Raw genomic sequence first — 20,468 nt, 5'->3', positions numbered from 1 at the left:
GATAGCTCATGGTGACGTCCCCACCACCCAGGTCCGTGCTCAAGGTCCCGGCCGTGCCCCGGCCCTTAGCGCCTCCCACGCTGGCCTTCCTCTACTCCCCTAGGTGACTCTCTCCTGGTCCTGGCCCGCTGCCGCGCCCCCTCTCGCCTCTGATCCCTGTGTCAAGACCGGCAGCCAGGGACCCCGCACCTGCCAGTGCTGGGAGGCACCTGCCCGGGGACACTGCCCTCAGAGCCACGGGGCTCCCCACAAGCAAGTGGCGGGAGGTGCAGGGTAGGGGCTGCTCAGGGGCTGGGAACACCGGTAGACCCTCCCCCGGGGGAGGCCGAGGGAAGCCACCGCTGAGGCCCTGTGAGGCCGCTGTTCACGCAGGACCAGCTCTGGCTCTTCCCCGTAGCCCTCTCCTAACACCCTCCCTGGCTCACACCCCTTCCGGAAGCCCCAGCCCGGCACCCTGCATTCAGTCAAACCAGGCCCCATTTTTCTCTTTCTGGACTTTTCTTTGACTGCCCTCCCCTCCTTCGAAGCTGCGTCTCATCAATCCAGCTTTAGACAGAGCTGGGTCCAGTGTAGACAGAGCCCAACTCCACCCAAGCCCCGGAGCACTGAGCACCAGCGTGATCCCGGGGTCTTCCCTCCAGGCCGGCGTCCTCACCCCCGGCCACACTGCGGGCTTCCGCGAGCCACATCTCATTTTCTCACCCCACGGTTCGCCCCAGCCCATCACACACACATAATACATATATGTATCAGACGGATTAACTTGCGGTTGCTGGCTTATCCGGGGACGCGCAGCCAGACACATGTCATAAAAGAAATGTGTCAGGGGCGCCTGGGTGGCGCAGTCGGTTAAGCGTCCGACTTCAGCCAGGTCACGATCTCGCGGTCCGTGAGTTCAAGCCCCGCGTCAGGCTCTGGGCTGATGGCTCGGAGCCTGGAGCCTGTTTCCGATTCTGTGTCTCCCTCTCTCTCTGCCCCTCCCCCGTTCATGCTCTGTCTCTCTCTGTCCCAAAAATAAATAAACGTTGAAAAAAAATTAAAAAAAAAAAAAAAAGAAATGTGTCAAAACCCGATTTGTACAGAGTCCAGACTGCACAGCCTACGTCCAGGCTCAACACGTGGCCCAAGGGGCTGGCCTCAAATTTGCCAGTGCACCTTCAGTGGAAGTGTCATATCCGTCTCTCTCTGGGCTGGAATCTTTTCAAACTAAGTCATATTTTAAAGCCACAAAAAAGGATACAGTGATTTCAGAAAAGGACCTATTTGTATAAGGCGTCAACAATTTTTTATTATAAATTAAAAAAAATTTTTCATGTTTATTTTTGAGAGAGAGAGGGACAAAGTATGAGTGGGGGAGGGGCAGAGAGAGAGGGAGACAGAGAATCTGAAACGGGCTCCAGGCTCCGAACTGTCAGCACAGAGCCCGATGCGCGGCTCCAACTCGCGAACCGCGAGATCGTGACCTGAGCCGAAGTCGGACGCTTAAGGACTGAGCCGCCCGGGCGCCCCATCCAGTCCAATTTTTTTTTTAGTGTAAATTTACAATATCAGCGTTTTCTTAGAGTGAGTCTACTTGTATACAGTGGACACACAGCTTTAGGGAATACGGAGCTGGACAAACTTCAGTGGGATGTCCTCGGAGACCAGGCCCTCGTCCCCGCCTGGGCAGCCCCACCCACCGAGCCTCAGTAGCCTCAGTCTGCAAAAGCCACACCTGGGGAGGAGCTCACTGATCACTTCCTTGGTCCTCACGTTATTACCCAGTGCCCAGTATGGGGCAAGTTCCATGCGAGGAACTTGGCATCAGTGAGGATTTCGTTTGCTCTCATTTCATAGGAAAACCCAAAATAACAGTGGTTTCGGGAAGAGAGAGGTTTATTCTGCTTTCGCACAAAGGACGCCTGTCAGGTAAGCAGCCCGGAGCCGCTAAGGCAGTGTCACAACGTTAACCCAGGCCCCTGTCTCTAGTCTCCACTCTCCTCAGGGTGTGTTTTCCGTCCCCAGCAATCACCTTAGGGTCCAAGATGGCTGCTGGAGCCCCAGTCATCACATGCTGCCTTCAAGGCAGGGGGAAGGAATAGGGGATCAATGGGGACACACCTTTCCCCTCCTTCAAGAATCTTTTCCACAAGTCTAAACAACATTGCCCCTTATAGTTCACTGCATAGCTTGCTCGTATGCCCTCCCGAGCCCCATGCAGGCTACTGCATGAGAACCGGGGGTCCCGTCATGGAGGAAGGTGGCTCACGAACGTGGGTCACAATCAGAGGTCTGTTCACCGGCAGAAAGAGAACGAGACGCAGTCTCCACACCCGAGGAGTTTAGCGAGTTGGCCCGAGCAGACCAACCAGACACCGCGCTGGGTTCCTGTCCCCTTGGCAAACGTGAGCGGGACGGTGGCTGGTCCTGGAGCGCTCGGGGGAGATTCTGTGGAAAACCCCAGAGAGGCTGGTGGGCCTGGGCGAGCAGGGCAAGGAGGGCGTTTCCCGCAAGGGGAAAAACACACTCAGCCCCGTCCTCTTTAGCTTATCTTCTGGACACAGCGTGGAGCTGGGCCACGTGACCCCGAGAAGTCACTCTCAGGGCCTCCTGGCGTGGTCTTTTGTACCAGCCTGGAATAAGAGCCAACTCCCCAGGGGCCACTGTCATCTGCACCGGCCACCCTCAGCCGACCCACACGATGCGGAGGTGGGCCAGGGCCCCCGAAGTCGCACAATGGAAACCTCCAGCAGAGATACCCCTTGTTCCTTGTTTGGGAGAAAACCTGCTTTTCCAGGTTGGATCCGTGGGCCTGAGGCCCACGGATGCCGGCAGGAACGTCAGGAACGGGAGGGCCGAGCAACGGCCACCGCGTTTCCAGAACGTGTCCCAGGGGCTCTGTGCTGGGTGGGGGCCACGGAGGCTGACCTTCCGGGCGCTGAGACACCCGTGTCGTTCCCCTGAGCTCTGGGCGACCCTGCTAAGTGCCTGTGACACGCCCGGCCCTGCCGGCCCCAGACCTTTGCTTCGTTCTCCTGCCTGGACCCCTTCCCGCGCCCCTGCCCCAGACCCCCCAGCTGGTGATCCGCCCAGAGCAGCCCCACCCCCACCGGCCCCCCATCCCCCACATCGAAATCAGATCCTTCCGACAAAAACCTCAGCTGACCCTTTGCTTTTTATCATCTCTCATCACACACTTTTATGACCCATTTGAACGCGTCGGCTCGATGTCTAGAGGTGTCACCACCGCGTCCTCAGCACCCAAGACCCACACGCCGTGGCCAGAGGTTAACGGAGCGACCCAGGGAGACTGAGTGGGAGGCAAGCCCGGGGAGAGTCGACGAGGCCCATCTTGGAGGCCGAGGGAGGGTTAGAGAACCGGGGAGGGAGCGCGGCCGGGCGGAGGGAGTGGGAGCAGGTGAGAGTAGGGCGGTGAGGTTCAAGGAGACCTCAAAGTGGAAGCCAACCGTCTGTTCCGCACCTCCCGGGGCCCCCAGGGTGGTGCCGGGTCCTCCACGGGCCCCTGTGTTGGTCTGGCCACGCCTTCCTGTCGCCTTCTTCCAGAAGTAAGGGCGTGGTTAGGCGAGCCCCAGGCTCCACGCAAAGTGGCCACAAAACATCCAGCGGGCCCGTGATCGTTTCACGGAATATCGTCTACGACAACGGGCGAGACGGCGGGCACAGCGTGCTTGCCCACAGACACTCACACGGCACTTTCTGTGGCCTAAAGAAACCTCATTGGGGACAGACAGCCCTTCCCCTCCGTCTGCAGGTGCCAGAGATGTGCCCCAGGCTTGAAAGGTGGTGCCCTCGAAAGGGAAGGGAGAAACACCCCCCGGGAGAGAAGTAACGCAAGGAGAAGCCTGACCGGCTGGGCACCTGAGGCCCGGGGAGGCCAGGGTGTCTAGACTTGGGGGGGGCACAAGCCCCTCCCCGCCAGGCCCTGCACCCTGGAGACTCAGCTCTCAAGGAAGGCAGACTCTCACCCCGCAGACTTGAAAACGCTTGGAAGGTAAAGGTAAAGAGAGTCAGAAGTAGGCAGTGACCTCTAGTGTGAACGGTCTTATTTTCTGGGTCCCTGTTCTGGCATCGGGGGTCCTCGCGGCCTGGGGAGAGACCGCCCCTCCCAGGGTGGCCAATCCTTAGAGCATGCCTTTCACACGCAAACCAACCTATCCGGGAAGCCAGACTCAGAATCCCTGGGGGGCCGGGGACCACACACTAGAGACTGCTGATACCCCGATACCCCGCAGCCTGCTGGGATTATTCGAATCCGCCGATTTCAGACGTGCGGACCCTGCCCGGCTTTGCCTTTCCCACCGAAACACAATAAAGGCTCCTGGCCATCCTCTCCCTGCCACCAGGCGGCCTTCTGCCTCCTGGCCCACCTGCCTCGTCCCTTCACGGCTCTGCACGGTACCTGTGGCCCTCCTCCCGGGGGCTGCGGACAACAAAGTATTTGGGGCAGGGTCCCCGGACTCGACGGTCAGCCTCACCGAACCTGAATGATAACAAAACCTCCATGTTAAGACCTACCTCCCCACGTCTATACCAGGCATTTCCCCTTCTCCTGCTTTGCTCTGGACCCGCAGACAATCAAAGGCTTCCCAGTATCTATATATATGCAATAAACTGTCCACAGAAAAGCTTCAAGGGAAGCATGCATCGTTCCGACGAGCAGAGAATTTCTCAGAAGCCGCCTGCTGAAATGCACCTGTACGGAAACAGTTTCCCAGGGTCCTCACTTGCCCGGGGAACTGACTACAAGACGGTACCACCGGGCCTGCCCGTCCGCAGCTCAGAGTTCTGCGCTCGGGCGTATCGTTTTCTCGTTGTCGAGCATTGCGTCCCCGCGACGCTGTTTCTAGGAGGAAGGGGCTACAAGGGATTCGGTTTATAGATACGAAAGCTATGGGGGTGTTGAATGTAGGTGAGGCCGGGTCCTAGGCGCTTTATCCCTTAGTTGCTGTTCCTTGATGAAACCCCTGCTTTGTGTTAGGTCTTTCAGCCCAGCGTCGGGGCTCGGCCAAGTATTTTAGTTTTTGGAGTTACCGAAACTCGCTTCTGAATCTGCTGTGAACCTTCCACCTCCTCGTCAGCAGCACTCTCGCTCTGGAGTCGCGGACGGGAACGCATAGGCCTACGTCCAGAGCCAGGTGTGCGTTCTTTCTTTTTCTTTTCTGTTCTTTTCCTTTCTTTTCTTTTTTTCTCTTTTCTTCCTTTGCTCTTTCTTTTTTCAAGTTCTTCTTTAAATTCTAGTTAGTTACTATACAACGCAACGTTGGTTGCAGGAGAATTCATCACTTACACACGACACCCAGGGCTCATCCCAACAAGCGCCCTCCTTAGTACCCCATCACCTATTCAACCCATCCCCCACCTCCCTCCATCAACCCTCAGTTTGTTCTCTATATTTAAGCGTCCCTTGGGGCACTTTCGTGGCTTATCCGGGTAAGCCTCTTGATTTCAGCTCAGGTCACGATCTCACGGATCGTGGGATCAGGCCCCACATCGGGTGCCACTGTACAGTGTGGAGCCTGCTTGGGATTCTCTCTCCCTCTCTCCCTGCCCTTCCCCAGTTGCCCGTGCACACACACTCTCAAAATGAACATTAAAAAAAGTCTCTTATGGTTTGTTGCACACTCTCTTTTTTTCCCCTCCCTCCCATCTGTTCATCCGTTTTGTTTCTTAAATTCCGCCTAGGAGTGAAATCATATGGTATTTGTCTTTCTCTGACCGAATTATTTCACTTAGCATATAGCACATTCTGGCTCCATCCACATTGTTACAAATGGCAAGATTTCATTCTTTTTGATCGTACAGTAATATTCCATCATACACACACACACACACACACACACACACCACATGTTCTTTATCCATTCATCGGCTGATGGACATTTGGGATCTTTCCAGAATTTGGCTATTGTTGATAGCGCTGCTATAAACATGGGGTGCACGTGTCCCTTCGGATCTGTATTTTGTATTCTTTGGATAAATGCCTAGTAGTGCAATTGCTGGGTCGTAGGGTAGTTCTATTTTTAACTTTTCGAGGAACCTCCATACTGTTTTCCAGAGCGGCTGCACCAGTTTGCATTCCCACCAACACTGCAAAAGGGTTCCCTTTTCTGCACACCCTCACCTGCATCTGTTGTTGCCGGAGTTGTTAATTTTAGCCATTCTGACAGGTGAGAGGTGGTATCTCATCATAGTTTTGATTAGATTTCTCAGATGGGTAATCATGTTGAGCATCTTTTCATGTGTCTGTTGGCCATCTAGATGTCTGCTTTGGAAGAAGGTCTATTCATGTCTTCTGCCCATTTCTTACCTGGATTATTTGGTTTTTTGGGTATCGAGTTTGACAAGTTCTTCATAGATTTTGGATGCTAACCCTTCATCAGATACGTTATCGGCGAATATCTTCTCCCATCCTGTAGGTTGCCTTTTACTGTTTTTGACTGTTTCCTTCATTGTGCAGACGCTTTTTATCTTGATGAGGTCCCAGTAGTTCATTTTTCCCACCCAGGGTTTTCTGTAGGTGCACCCCACCCCACCTCACCGCACACACTCCATAGCTCCGGGGGCATTGTTCTCACTGGACTCTGCAAGGCCAAGCACAAGGCTGACCTGGGTCCTAGCCGGGAGGGGACACACTCCCTCCTAGGGACTTAAACCCTGGACCACCACCACTGTCATGAGGTACCTGTGGAGGCCAGCAGTCCCAGGGCCACAGCCTGGGCCCAGGGACACAGTGGGGCAAGAAGCCGTTGTGATGATCAGGGAACACCCCTGTTGATTTGTTCTTGAGTACTCGCACCTTGTATGTTTTTTCTTCTCGATCATCAAAGGCAAATTATGACTTGAGGACGGAGTTCGTGCTGCTCTTTAAATGTACCGCATTTTTTTTTTTTAATTTTTAAGTTTATTTGAGGGAGATAGAGACAGCACGAGTAGAGGAAGGGCAGAGAGAGAGAGAGAGAGAGAGAGAGAGAGAGAGAGAGAATCCCAAGCAGGTTCTGCACCACCAGCACAGAGCCCGATGTGGGGCTCGAACTCACGGAAACCCTGAGATCACGACCTGAGCCGAAACCAAGAGTCAGACGCTTAACCGACCGAGCCACCCAGGCACCCGTAAATGTACGATGTTCTCATCTCTTCTAGAGGCAGGAAGCCCACACGATGCTTTCAGGTGCCAAGGGGGCCCTTAGACCCACCCTGGGGGGGGGGGTCCTTCTGGAAGGGTCTGGATGACAGAGCAGCAGTTGTGTGACCCCAACCCGGCATTCCAGCCCCGCGCCGAGTCAGTGAATCACAGGAAGCTTCTCCATCACTGTCCAGAGTCACTGGGCTTAAGTCCAGCCCCTTCCCTGAGTGCTTCTTCTCTCTATTTCTCTCTGCCCTCCCCCGGCTCTGTGATCTTGTCCTACTGTCCATTCACACCCATCACACGTCTGCGGTACCTGCATCGTTTGTGCAGGATCCGTGTTCTTTGTGCAGACCAGGGCTCCCCGGAGGACAAAAGCCCCCGCAAACACACTGCTTACAGGCGCCTAGCCTCTCAGAGCCCACGAGCCACCTGCCACAAGCACCCGTTTCACTGTCACTGCTGCCACTCGGCCTGTTGCTGGGACACTCCCCTCTGTCCTGCTGGGGCAGATGAGGGAAGGGGCGTGGACAGTGACAGCCCCGGCCACCACGGTCTCCCCCGAGTCCTCCTCACTCAACCCTGGAGCCGGCAGTGCACAGATGGGAAGTTGAGGCACAGAGAGGGTGAACACACTGCCCGAGGCAACGCACACCCAGGGCTACCCTGCCTCCTGCCGGCCTGCTGGGCGGTGGCTGAGGGATCCAGGAAGCCCGCAGAAGGGATGAATCCGGAAGTGCTTAACTGAGATTTTTCCCAGGAAGCCCTCACCCGGGCTATGCCTTCCACCTGTCGTCTACCCGGGGCGCGCGTCCAGGGACCGCTGAGCCGCGTTTGGGGACGGCTGCGTACAGAAGGGCGGGAGAGCAACGGAGAGGGTGGGACGGACGGGGGCCGGTGAGCCAGACCTCCCTCTCTCGACTTCTAGCTGAGCTGAGAACTCCTAAACTGTGCACTGCTCCGAGGAACACGAGGAAATGCCCTCCGTGACGCTCAACGCCCCACCCCTGCCTGCTAGAGTCTGCCATCCCCCCGGTGCGCCCAGCCCTGCAGATGAGATCCTGCATGTCCGGGAGTCTTCTGTGTGAGCGCACGTCCAGCAGGTGCCGGGGGTGGGGGCCACCAGGCCCACGGAGAGGCAGGGTGGGGACACGGGCTCGAGTCCCCTTGGGGGCGGCCCCAGCCCTCAGGGCCCAGCAGTGCTCTTCTCGACACCCCCCGGGTGTTCCATTCACCCAAGTTCAGCCCCAAGTTCACGCGCCCACAGGGAGGGGACCATGCTGGCCGCTGAACTCACCTCCCCGCCTGGTCTCCAGCTGAGTGCCTGACTCTGCTTCCTGCGGTCCCCACACGGACCTCTTGCTGTTCCTGGAACCCGGCAAGGGTGTCCCCCTGACCTCAGGGACCTGCATGGCCCACTTCCCCAAGCCTTGGCAGGGGAAGAGCTCCCCCCCCACCCCCAGGCGGCCGACCCCTCATCCTGCCTCTTCCTCCACAGCGCTCACCACCGCACAAGCCAAACACTGGGTGGTTCCGCTTGCGTGAGGCCCCTAGAGCGGTCAATTCCGAGAGACGGAAAGTGGAAAGCTGGGGGCCAGGGGCCGGGGAGCGTGGACGGGGAGGTGTTGTTTCACGGGTGCAGAGTTTCAGCTGGGAGTGACGGAAAGCTCCGGAGACGGACGGGGATGAATGCCACTGCACCGTGCACCTCAAAGCGGGTAGGGCGCGAAGTTTTATTTGACCACAATTTCAAAAAAAAAAACCATCTCAGGTGTCTGCCTCAGTGAGGGTGGCAGGTGTCTTGCTCACCGCCGTGCCCCCAGACGCTGGTGGGATTGGCAGAGCACCGGGCGCTGCTGAACTTGACCACGGCTGTGTGATGCCGTTCCCCCTACGTCTCTACACGCTTGCAATTTTCCGTGAGAGGGGAGTACGAGTATCTGAACGAGACACTGAGTGGACACTGGGGTCTTTCCGGGCAACCGCGATTACGCGAAGAGCATGAGGGACAGGCAGGGAGCAGAGGGGGACAGCTGCGGGAGGCAGGACGAACCACAGATGTCACTGTCCGGCCAGGCCCGCTGCTTTGAGGCAGAGAGCCAGGGACACGTCCCCCCCAGCACCATGCCTGGCCGTGCACGACCTGCCTGCACACACAGGGGACAAGCTGGGCCAGGCAGTGTGGGGTGACGAGGGGACCTGGGCATGGGGAACCCCGAAGTTTTGCTCCAGAAGTGGTCATACGTATCCCGAGGAGGGTCATGGGAAGGGGAAGCTCGCCGTAAAGCAAAGACCCACCAGAAAGAGGTTTCGGTCTTCGGTGTTACTTAGACGCCTGCCGGATGGGGCCGGAGTGCCAGCTTCCTGACGCACTTCCTGTCTCCGGTGCGGTCCCCAGAAGGGGTCTCTTAAGACTCTAGGTACATCTATCTTTTTTTTTTTTTATGGTTTTTATTTTTATTTTTGAGAGAAAGAGCAGGAGTGGGGGAGGGGCAGAGAGAGAGAGGGAGACACAGGATCCGAAGCAGGCTCCAGGCTCCGAGCTGTCAGCGCAGAGCCCGACGCGGGGCTTGAACTCACAGACTGCGAGATCACCACCCGAGCCGAAGTCGGATGCCCAACCGACTGAGCCACCCAGGCGCCCGCCCTACCTCTTTTAATTAGTCCCCTCTAATTGCAGAGGGGAGAAAAGTTACTGCAGCCAGCCCTCTTTTATCTGATGAGCATAATCCTTTCCTAATCTTCCTTTTGCATTTTTGATTCGCATTGCCACATGCTCTTTGTCAACATAATCTGGATGTCTGTTGACCAAAGAGGCTGCAAGAAAAGGCTGAAGTCGACATCATCACTCATGTATCACACGGAGCATGAAAATCTGAGGCGTCTGCTTAGCTTTGCAGGAGATCTGGGCAGATGCTAAACTCTGAGGGGGTTTGAAGGGATGAGCTTTTCGTGAATCCGAACCTTCAAGGGTGTTTTATCACAAGCCTTGAAGTGTTCAAAAGCCCGACGAGAGCCACGTACTTCCGAAGGAAAATGCCATCCAGGCGAATATGATTGCCCTCCAGGCTCTGTAACGGCCGGTTGGCCGTGGCCTGACTCTCCTTCTCTCTCAGTTGTTCAGGAGGCCGTGGGGACAGCTGCGTGTGAGTGTGTGCACCTGCACGTGTGTGCGGCAAGGATGTGTCTCCGTGGACAAGTCCGTGGCTCCTGGGACAGTACGGCCCGGCCACGGAGAGTGAGGAGCCCACACCAGCCACCTGCGTGTGCTCGATTTGAGGAAAATGGAAGAGAAGGACAAACATCGTCACGACCCTCACGGAAGCTTTCTGGAGAAAGAAGAGGCCTCCTCTAAAATTCCCTGGCCACCGTAGGAAGGAGTGGGCCGGCTGAAAGGGAATTTAGAAAAACAAACCTGAAGCGATCCCTACTCACCTACCAGGAACGATGCGTCCCATAACCAGCAAGTCTGGTGAGGATGTGGGATAGAAGGCTGCTTTGGGGACATATCCCTGTCCCCAAGAAGCCAGGGGATCACAGGACGGGTGACCGGGCTTTAGGGAAGGGAAGGTTAAGCGGAGTCTTGACAGGCGGGTGAGGGTCAGCAAGGCACGGAGGGGAGGGGACGCCCAGTGGACATTCTCCGACTGTTTTTTCTTCATTCGCCGTCCCCCCGCCCGGCATAGTCTGAGGGGCCGACACCTGCCCCCTGGCCTTGCTCTCAGCTCCTCGCACCCTGAGACTCTGACAAAAGGAAAGACAGGATACACCACAAACCTGGATGCCCGGGCTCTGGCCGCTTCGAGTGGCCTCCGCCTGCTTCCTGAACCCCAGAGGAAGCTTCTGGAGGGAGCCCCGATGTCCCCGACCCTGGTCAGGGCCGGCCATGTGCACGTGAGCGCTTATAAAACTTGGTCGACACGCAAATATTAACTTTTGATCTCAGGAGCGTAGGAGACACGATGACAGCCAAATTTGACATGCGGGAGGGGAAACCACGGTCTGGCAAGTAACAGGCTTTTAATAATGGCCCTGCCCTTCCGCGTTAGCAAAACGAGACTTTTAGTTAAATATTGGGTTCAGATTTAATTCTAAGGTAAATGAGTGTTTATTACTTTATTATTTAAAGCAAGAGTCTTCTTTGTAAACCACAGTCTATGAATCAAGTCCAAAGACATCTGCCATTCGCCCCCGGGGCAAGGGCGGGCGTGTTCGTACCCAACTCCACCGTAGCATCCGATCAGACACTATTCCTACGTTCCTCTACAAGGTCAAAAACTCCCTGGTTCCAGAGCTGCTGTTTCCTCTGCCCGCACGCCCCAGGGTCACCAGCCTCGCACTGGGCCCCCCAGAGGCTTTCTGGAAGTAGTTGGTACAATTGGATTGGCATCTTCACTACCCCCGGGATGTGCGCGGGGCCCTTTCGGTCCCTCCCACAGCGGGGTACTCAGGATCACCCTGCGTCAGACAGGCCGTGGCCACCGGGAACTTAAAATGAAGAAGTGTCCCGTCGAATTTTGAATGGGCAGGTCTTAGCCACGCCTCCAGGGAGCTCAGAATGCTCTGGAATTCCTGTCACGCCACCCAGCCGGAGGGAAAACTGACCCCAAATCCACAGGTCACTGGAGGTACTGAATCACAGACGCTGCCCCTCATGACCCAGTCAGTCACACTGGTCCCAACCCCGTGTGTGGGGGAGCCGTGGAAGGTTCCAGACGCCAGGGAGATCGCGAAGCAAACCCCTCTCCCCGGGGACACGAATCAGGCAGGTGCCTTCCCCTCCTACATGAACCCCTGGTCCGATTGCTCAGCCATAGGGCGAAGGGTCCATCCCGTTGACCCCCAACACGAGTTTTCTCTGCACACACACATTTCATCCTTAATAGCCGAAAATAACAGTTCCAGTCCATTCTTTCTTTCTCCCAAGCTGCGGGTTTTGCCTAAATGAATGACAATCCAATCGATCACCAACCTCATTGGGCCAGGTGGGGTGAGACACAGGAAGGGGTCTCAGAGGAACGTCGGGCAGTTCATGGTAAGCACTTCCATCAATACAGAGACACCTGCCAACCTAGTCCTCTAACTACTGCCTGGCAATTACACCTGCACACAGCTACCGCTCAGGAGGCTGTGCGTGCGCGCGCGCGCACACACACGCACACACGCACGCACCATGCCGTGGGGTTTCCCCGCCTACAGCACAGACTGGCAGAAAACCAGGCAAAGGGCAGCGTCCTACCGAAAAGGCCGTGGGGCTCCGACTGGCGCCTCTCCGTGCTCCGGTTTGGGTCCTTGTGTTTCTTGTTCCCCCTGAGACTGCCGAAGCGTTTCATGGGTAGCGGTGGCCACAGGAGCAGCAGCAGGTGACCATACCAAGGCCCGCAGAACCCGTGTCAGCACCAGATGGCAGGGGGCCGGGAGAGCTGCAGCAACGGCCGGCAGGTGTGGGCCACCCAGCAGCTCAGCCACCGAGAGCTTAGAGACGCGGCTTGTGCTCAAGCGACAGCCCGGGGCCCTCACCCCAGCACGGCACGGGTCGCTCTCGGGGCCGGCGGCCACGGGACACGCAGGGCAAGCCCACTGCAGTCCTTCCTCGGAGGCTCGGAGAGAGAGCTCAGCCGTCCTCCCCGCCACACCTCCGGCCGCAGCGGTGGAGCAGCCCCTGTCCTTAAGTAGGCAAGACGCTGCCGCGGGTTTGTTTATGTAGTTGAGGTCAGCTGTGCGCTCAGACACTCCGGGACTTTTTGCTCCTTAAAATCAGAGAAGGAGGGAAGACTAAATAGGCAAACGAAGCCCAGGCTCTCCCGTCATGTGCAGATCCGCAGATGTCTCTTTAAAAAGACTGTAAAAGGAAACCGCCCTGTACAGACAATTCTTGGCCAGCGCACATTCCCATTATGACATGACATCACACAACTATTTTGATTCATGTGTTCCAGGGCTCCACGGGGTCAGGAGGCTCCGGCTGCTGCTCGGTGGAGAAGCCACAAGTCCCTGGGCTGGGAATCAGCTGAATCTATTTCAGCTCGATGAAAGATACAAGACCACCTGTGAGGTGGGGCGATGGGGCCGGGGGGAGGGGGGGCTCCGGAATTCAAGGGAAGGTTCTTCAGCAAATGCACAACTTGAGGCCCGGGCTTCTCAAGAATTGTGGCAGGACAGAGCTTTTAGACAGAATCTAGTCCGTCCCCTTCCATCACAGACGGGGAAGTTGAGGCTCAGGAAGGTCCAAGGTCCTGTAGCTAACGGCAGAAGCAGGGCTAGAATTCTAATCTCCTTAACTCCTAAGGCAAACCCCGATCAAAAACCTTTCTATGTGTTGTGTGACTAAAAACCGCTGTAAAAAGCTAAGACAGAAAAGTAATTTTTATCTTTATAAAAATGTTTATTTATTTCTCTGGAGAGAGGGGAGAGGGAGGGAGGGGCAGAGAGGGAGGGAGAGAGAGAACCCCAAGCAGACTCCACGCTGTCAGTGCAGAGCCCGACACGGGGCTCGAACCCACGAACAGTGAGATCGCGACCTGAGCTGAAACCAAGAGTTGGATGCTTAACTGCCTGAGCCACCCAGGCATTCTGAAAAATAATTTTTAAATTTAAAAAATTCTTTTTTTTTTTTTTTTTTGCTGATATCTACACTAGATTAAAGGGAAGTGACAGTATGTGTTACTAACCAGCTTCACGATCTTGAGACGTTACTTCCAATTTCTGGGCCTCAGTTTCCCCCTCTGTGAATCGCGACAAGACTCGATCCCATTAGGGTTTCATCTACTTCTAGAAGTCTACACTTCTAATGTGTGTTCAGTGTGCCTTTTCTTTCCTCCCGGGACTGATGGATAGAAACAGTGATCAGGTATTTGTGGCAAGGATGCATGAATGAACAAGCAAAATAGTTTTGCCCTCAAGGAATTTGCAAACGACAATGATAAACCATAAAGCAATAATGACTGCATAAAAACAAAAACAAAAACAAAAACAAAAAGCTGGATGCGTTCAACAGTGAGTGGCCAGCACGGACAATGAGTGCCATCAACGCAAATAGCCAGAGGGGCAATATGCATGGCCCCGCTTGGAAGGGAGAGCTTGAGTTGGCCTGGAGGGCTGGAGGGTCTGGAGGAAAGGAGAGAGGCCAGGCCAGGCCAGCACAGCCTCCCCAAACAAGGCGCGAGACCCCCCCCTCCAGCTGGGTCCCCCAAGGCACGAGAGGATCATCTCTGTTGCTAAATATGGCAGCGCACACTCACTGTGATTAAACTCTGAAAAAGACTGAGTAGGTAGGTTTTTCCCACTGAGATTTCCTTTTTTTTTTTTTTTTTAATCTTACCAATTCAGCTCCTCACAGAAGTTGAAATGTTCTCCTGATTGAAAAATAATAATAAAAAAAAAAACAGAGCAGGGGTGCCTGGCTGGCTCAGTTGGTGGAGCGTGCAACTCTTGATCTCAGGGTCGTGAGGTCGAGCCCCACGCTGGGTGTGTAGATTACTTGAAAAGAAAAAATAAATTGGGGTGCCTGGGTGGCTCAGTCGGTTAAGCCTCTGATGTCGGCTCAGGTCATGATCTCACGGTTCGTGGGTTCGAGCCCCCGCATCGGGCTCTGTGTTGGCAACTCAGAGCCTGGAGCCTGCTTCGGATTCTCTGCCTCCCTCTCTCTCTGCCCCTCCCCCGCTTGCACTCTGTCTCTCTCTCTCAAAAATAAATAAACGTTTAAAAAATTTTTTAATTAAATGGTATTAATAACGCCTGCCCCACAGGACTGTGGGAAGGACAAAAGAAAATAATAACTGAGGTAGCCAGCACTCCAACCGCCATGGGGTAGGCGCTCGGCAAACAGGGTATATTATTTTACTGATTAAAATATAGTTCTTAGAGGACAAGAATGTCTTTGAATTATTCATAGCACTAATCCGCTCCATCAGCAACTGTCCTGTACATTTGGTAGAGGTTTAATCACCACTCGATGAGTGAGTGGCCACATAAACGAGGCACAGGACCATCGGGCATGCCACAGTCACTGTTTATGTTCCACACGAATTTGCACTCGCTCACTTGCAGTCGCTAAACTCTGAAATGTGATCGCTTGCTACGTTCTTTATCGTATGGCACAAGAACGGTGTACTGGCTTAGACAAAAACTTTTCATTTTCCTTTTGACCAAATATGCTCCTTGGCTCTGAGCTGTCAGCACAGAGCCCGTGAATCCACGAACCGCGAGATCATGACCTGAGCCCAAGTTGGACGCTTAACCAAGTGAGCCACCCGGGTGCTCCAATACCCTTTTATTTAAAGATGAACAACCGAGTCAGAGAGGTGTCTTGACCCGGATCACACAACTAACAAGCTGGGAAAACCCACATTACCTGATTCCGAGATTTACGTCTTTGCCCTGTCCCGAACTTTGTCATACACGTGCACAAGAAAATTCACCACCAGTGAGACAAGGGTCTGGGCAGTGCCCTAGGCTGAATTTTACGGGCCACACAGGACCACAGCGGACTGGAGTGATTTGGAAATTTCTCTCTTCTCCTTTGCACTTTTTGATCGTTAGGCCGGAGAACTTACAGGAGAAAGAGAGAAGGGTCACGTTTGAAAGTCTCGATTCCCATCACCGTCCAGCCTGTGACACGGACCAGCCTGAGTCTGGGACACCTGGCTTGTCCCATGAGCGTGCCATGCTTTGGAAACACAACGCGGACCTGCTTGCCTCTCCCACAGATGCATGCAGGTTGCTGAGCAGAGAACCGGGGAGCCCTGTTGCTTTCTCTGCGCTGCAAGGCCGAGGCTCGCTGCTGTGCTCAGCTCTGGGCTCCACACTGCCCGAACTCACTCAGCGGGAACGTCTGATGCCTTGTAGAGGGGCTTAAAGGATGTGGCAAAGAAGAAAGAAGAAAAGCATTACCCAGATCATTCAGGGCTACTGTTCTGCTAATGAGACGGTGACAGAATATTCTGGAAAGAAATGGTGGAGTTGGTCTGATTCAGCAAAAACGGGTTTGGCCCAGCATAGCTCCCTGTCCTGGGGGATGGGTCCTGGAAAGCTTGGGATGGAAGGAGCTGGGGAGCAGGTTTGAATGCAGCTTTCAGAAACCCTAGGTGACTTCAAGCATGACGGCCTTGACATGGACACAAATCCCCAAAGAGACCCTACCTACACCAACACGCACTTTGGACCTCACTCAAGATGTTCTTCCCAGGGTCAGTTTCACCCAGGGGCAGAGGAAAAGGCTGCTGGTGACATCGGATTTCCGAAAGAAGCAGTGGTGTCCTGGGAAATGATGAGCAGGCACAAGTCTGGGGGGCAGGGGGACGACTGGTTTGTGGTCTGCACGTTCTGCGGTGCAAATGCCCCAACAGTGGCCCGTTTCCAGGCACCAGTGCGGCATGGACCGACTTGCAGAATTTCTGGAAGTGTAACAATTGGCTCACTCACCACTGGGGTCTTCCTGTTCAACTCACAGGCGCCTGAAATTCCTTAAACTGGGGACAGCGCTGTTTATTTACCTCCACAAATAGAGGTAGATGCCGGTGCTCTGGGAGAGGGGACGCGTGCACGCTGCTGGTTAAGGGACCAAGGACCCTTCCTACGGCATGCTGGCCGGGGCTGGGAGAGACGCCCATTCACGGGAGCACTAAAAATGCTGCCTTCCTCACCATTTCCATCAGCTGACGGTCTCAAACAAACCAGGGTAAAACCCCTTTATGCCAGAGTGATTCAGGTAGTGGGAAGACGTTCCAATGGAAACCTTTCCAGATGGGATTTTTTTCTAAGGGAAGGACTGGAAAAAAAAAAAAAAAGGGAACTAATGGCTTCCAAGATGAAACTGTATTTTAAAGATTTTTAGTTTTTTTAATTTTTTAATGTTTATTTTTGACAGAGAGAGAGAGAGAGAGAGAGAGAGAGAGCGCACGCACATATGGGGGAGGGGCAGAGGGAGAGGGAGATGCAGAATCCCAAGCAGGCTCCAGGCTCCGAGCTGCCAGCTCAGAGCCGGTCGCGGGGCTCAAACCCACGAAGTGTGAGATCATGAGCCTAAGTCGGACGCTCAACAGACTGAGCCACACGGGCGCCCCTGGTACTGTGTTTTAAAATATATTTTTAAAGGACCTGCGTCTTTCTAGATGGTACTTTACAAATCACTTGCTGGGGCTACACCCGGAAGCCTGGCATAGGACCAGGCAACTGGGGCAGAGGGGTTTTCGCACTTGGCCAAACAAGGCCTCCGGATCACCACTGAGCAAGTTCTGGGAGGTCTGGTGGAAGTACGGGTCTTGCCAATTGTGTCGTTTATTTCTGTTGTTGCTGTCCTTCTAGGTTTTCGGCGACAAACCTACACCTGACAGTCAGAAAAATAAAAAGGTGCCGAAGGGTACTTCCTGGAGACGGGGCACACCGTGAGCCTGCTTTGTTATTTTGTGTGTCTGTGTGTTTCTTCCCTCCGAAGCTGTACGGAAAGCCTCTGGTCGTGGGAATCTTACCTGATGGGGGAAACAGAATCGTACCGAGCGGATGAGTTCTTCAGGCTGGCGCGTGGGCAGGGAGGTGGGCCCGAGAACAGAAGCCCGTTGTGCCCTGTGCCCTCGGTCACCCCGGGGGTGGCATATCCTGACCTGGGGGGCATCGACCGATGCCCTTGGAGGCCCTCCGTCAGCCAAAGCTCTGCACTTGCCCTGCGGCCGCATCCTCAGGGTAGGGCTGAGGGCCACCGCATGACCACAGGGACTGGGTCTCTTTACCCCGATGTGTGCGTTTTACTGGGCGGGCTGGTCTCTGAATATTGCACACCACTCAGAAGCCCGAGTGTGGAGGTGACAAGAGGCCCTGGGGGAGGCAGGGGAGGTGGAGAGGGGACATCGCGGGGGCCGCAGACAGGCCAGCAGGACTGTGCTCTCTCGCCACTGCTCCAGGAGGCCAGCAAACAGAAGCTCTCGCTCCTTCCCTGTGCCGGGCTGGCTGTCGCTCCGTGCGGGGAGCGTTACCACGTTCACAGAGTTCCGACGTGTAAGACCCCTCCGGTGACCCTCGTGTCCCCACAACGCAGGTAATAAGCCAGTTCAGTCGTTGGAAGCTCTCAGCTGGTGAGCCGGGAGGCCTTGTTCCCTCGGCCTGGGGGCAGGTGACAAGACGTGAGGCACCTGTCGTCCCAATGACTTGGTCCCATTCCAGGCTGCCGGCGGTGGCCCCAAGCAGGACTTGTGCTCTCTCTGCAGTGGACACCATGGTTGATGCTGACCTCTGCTCGTCACCCCCCCCACCCTGTACACATAGGGGTGCGGCAGCAGGGGGCCCTGAGGGGGTCCTCACAGGGCCGGGCAGTCCTTGGAATACCCACAGGAGTGATCCCCCCTCCCCCCCGTCCCCGAGGCCCACCTACCTCTGGATTTCCAATTACATTAAAATACAGTTTTTTAAAGGCCAAAACCCTTGTCACCAAAGCCACTTGGGTACTGGGTCCTGTGCAGCTGCGAACAATTCCCCGAAATGGCCACAAGGGGCCCGGATGAGAGAGCGTCTGAAGACCGCCCTCACTAAAGGCACTTCATGCCTTTTGGACGGGTTCCCACAGCCCAGATGGCACCCCTCGAGCGCGCCCTCTCGCCGGATGAGCTCCCCGTGCAGACAGAAGCAGCCAGGGGATGGGCCCGGCTGCCACCAGGAGCCCCACCCCGTTAAGGGCGCCTTTCATCGGAACAGAGCGTGTAGACCGTTCCCAAAGCACCGTGCTCAGGACTTCCCCACCACGCTGGGAGGTAGGAGGCCAGCCCGCACGATCCGATTTAAGATATAAAAAGAAATGGAGACTCCGAGAAAATGACGTGTCCAGGATCCCGCCAGAGGGTCAGGGGTGGGGCTGGGGGGCTAGACGCGGGGTCGCCGGGCCCCCCGTTCAGGGGCACTGAGGTCCTCGGGTCGCCTCTTCTCTGTCGGGATGTGGGAAGAGTAAATAAGGACACTTCAATGGGAAATTGACTCCGAACCCTTCGAGGATCATGTGACAGTACCTGAAAAGCACCCAGATCCCTTGAAGGGCCGTGAGCCAAACAAAATCCCATTATGTAAGAGGGCAGCGGGTCCCCCCCTGGAGCCGAGCGGGAGCGGCAGCACTTATTTGCTAACACCCTCCTGCTGGTTGCAAAATACTGGGTCGTGTTTCACGGAAAGTTCTAAAGGTCACTGTGGCACTTGACTCTGAGTGAGGCTGCCATGTCACCTCACCGGGGCCTTCCGTGTCCCCTCCCGGAGCTGTTGATGAGGCGGAGGCCCTGGAGAGCGACAGCCCCACCGTGACTCAGGCCCCTGTGCCTCCTGCCTGCCACCCCTCACCCCCGCCCCCACGAGCAGGAGTGTGGAGACTCCGGTGTGAGTGGTGTCCAACTTGATTTTTTGGGTAAAGACAAACCCCCTCAGCGTGAATAGTTCCACTCACACCAGTGACGTCAAAACCCGGTGACAACAGGAATGCCAACTTGAAAAATACGGGGGAGTATAGAAAAAGTGGAAAAAACAATGGCAGTAATTATTTTTAGCATGCCCAAGGGCAGCACCCAAAAGTATGAATTCCTAGATGTTCATAAAGTCTTCAGGGGGCATCGGGGGGCCTTGGGGGGGGGGTCCTCACGGGGCCAGACCGTCCTTGGAATACCCACAGGAGCGATCCCCCCTGAGACCCACCTACCTCTGGATTTCCAATTACAGAGCCCCCTCCCCCCCACAGTGGGGGCCTTACCTAACCCCTCCTCGTGGCCCTTGCAGTCCCTGGGGGTCTCTCTGCCAGGCCAAGGGCTGTGAAGGTGCCAGAGACCAGAGCGGCTCCTAACTGCAGCATTCAGAGGGGCCAGGGTGAGCCCAGAGCTCAAGGACTGAAGAGTAACGACTCTCAAAAACTAGACTCCAAAGATTACAGAGGCCAAGCATCTGGATTTTCCATCTAGTTCTTTCTGTGAATTATGTCTTGGAAAGGCCAAAGTGATAAAGGAACGTGCAAAACCCTTGGCAACTGGCAAGGGTCAAGACCTCATCAGCTCCCCCGTTCGGCCGGAGACAGAGGGTGGCCACCTAGGCCTTCAGCCCCTGGGGCGGCCAAACACGGTTTCCATTTTCCAGAACCCGGGGCTCCTCAAAGAAGGTGACCCCAGCTGCTTCTCCACTCCCTTCATCTGGGTGAAGCCACTAGTTTAAAATACGACACCTGCGGGGCGCCTGGGGGGCTCAGTCAGTTGACCGTCTGACCTCGGCTCAGCTCGTGATCTCGCGGTTCGTGGGTTCGAGCCCCGCGTCGGGCTCTGTGCTGACAGCTCGGAGCCTGGAGCCTGCTCCGGATTCTGTGTCTCCCTCTCTCTGCCCCTCCCCTGCT

General features: G+C 55.6%; 1 protein-coding gene across 4 annotated transcripts in view; it reads right to left on the bottom strand.

Moving 5' to 3' along the window:
- The window catches only part of PRKAG2 (protein kinase AMP-activated non-catalytic subunit gamma 2), a 258,651-nt gene that overhangs the window by 136,234 nt on the left and 101,949 nt on the right, over nucleotides 1-20,468 (bottom strand). Inside the window, exon 1 of one of the 4 annotated variants that reach the window (XM_086685908.1) lies at nucleotides 12,363-12,940. The exons of the other annotated variants lie outside the window; for them this stretch is intronic. Coding sequence (XP_086542034.1) covers nucleotides 12,363-12,456 — 94 coding nt within the window. The 5' untranslated portion in view covers nucleotides 12,457-12,940. Of the gene's footprint in view, nucleotides 1-12,362; nucleotides 12,941-20,468 lie in introns of those variants that run through there. 4 annotated transcript variants of the gene reach the window in all.

The sequence above is a fragment of the Puma concolor genome, chromosome A2, assembly GCF_028749965.1.
Source record: "Puma concolor isolate L17-30 chromosome A2, mPumCon1.1.hap2, whole genome shotgun sequence".
In the NCBI taxonomy this organism is placed as follows: Eukaryota; Metazoa; Chordata; class Mammalia; order Carnivora; family Felidae; genus Puma; species Puma concolor.
This window is presented reverse-complemented; position numbering and strand designations above follow the sequence as displayed.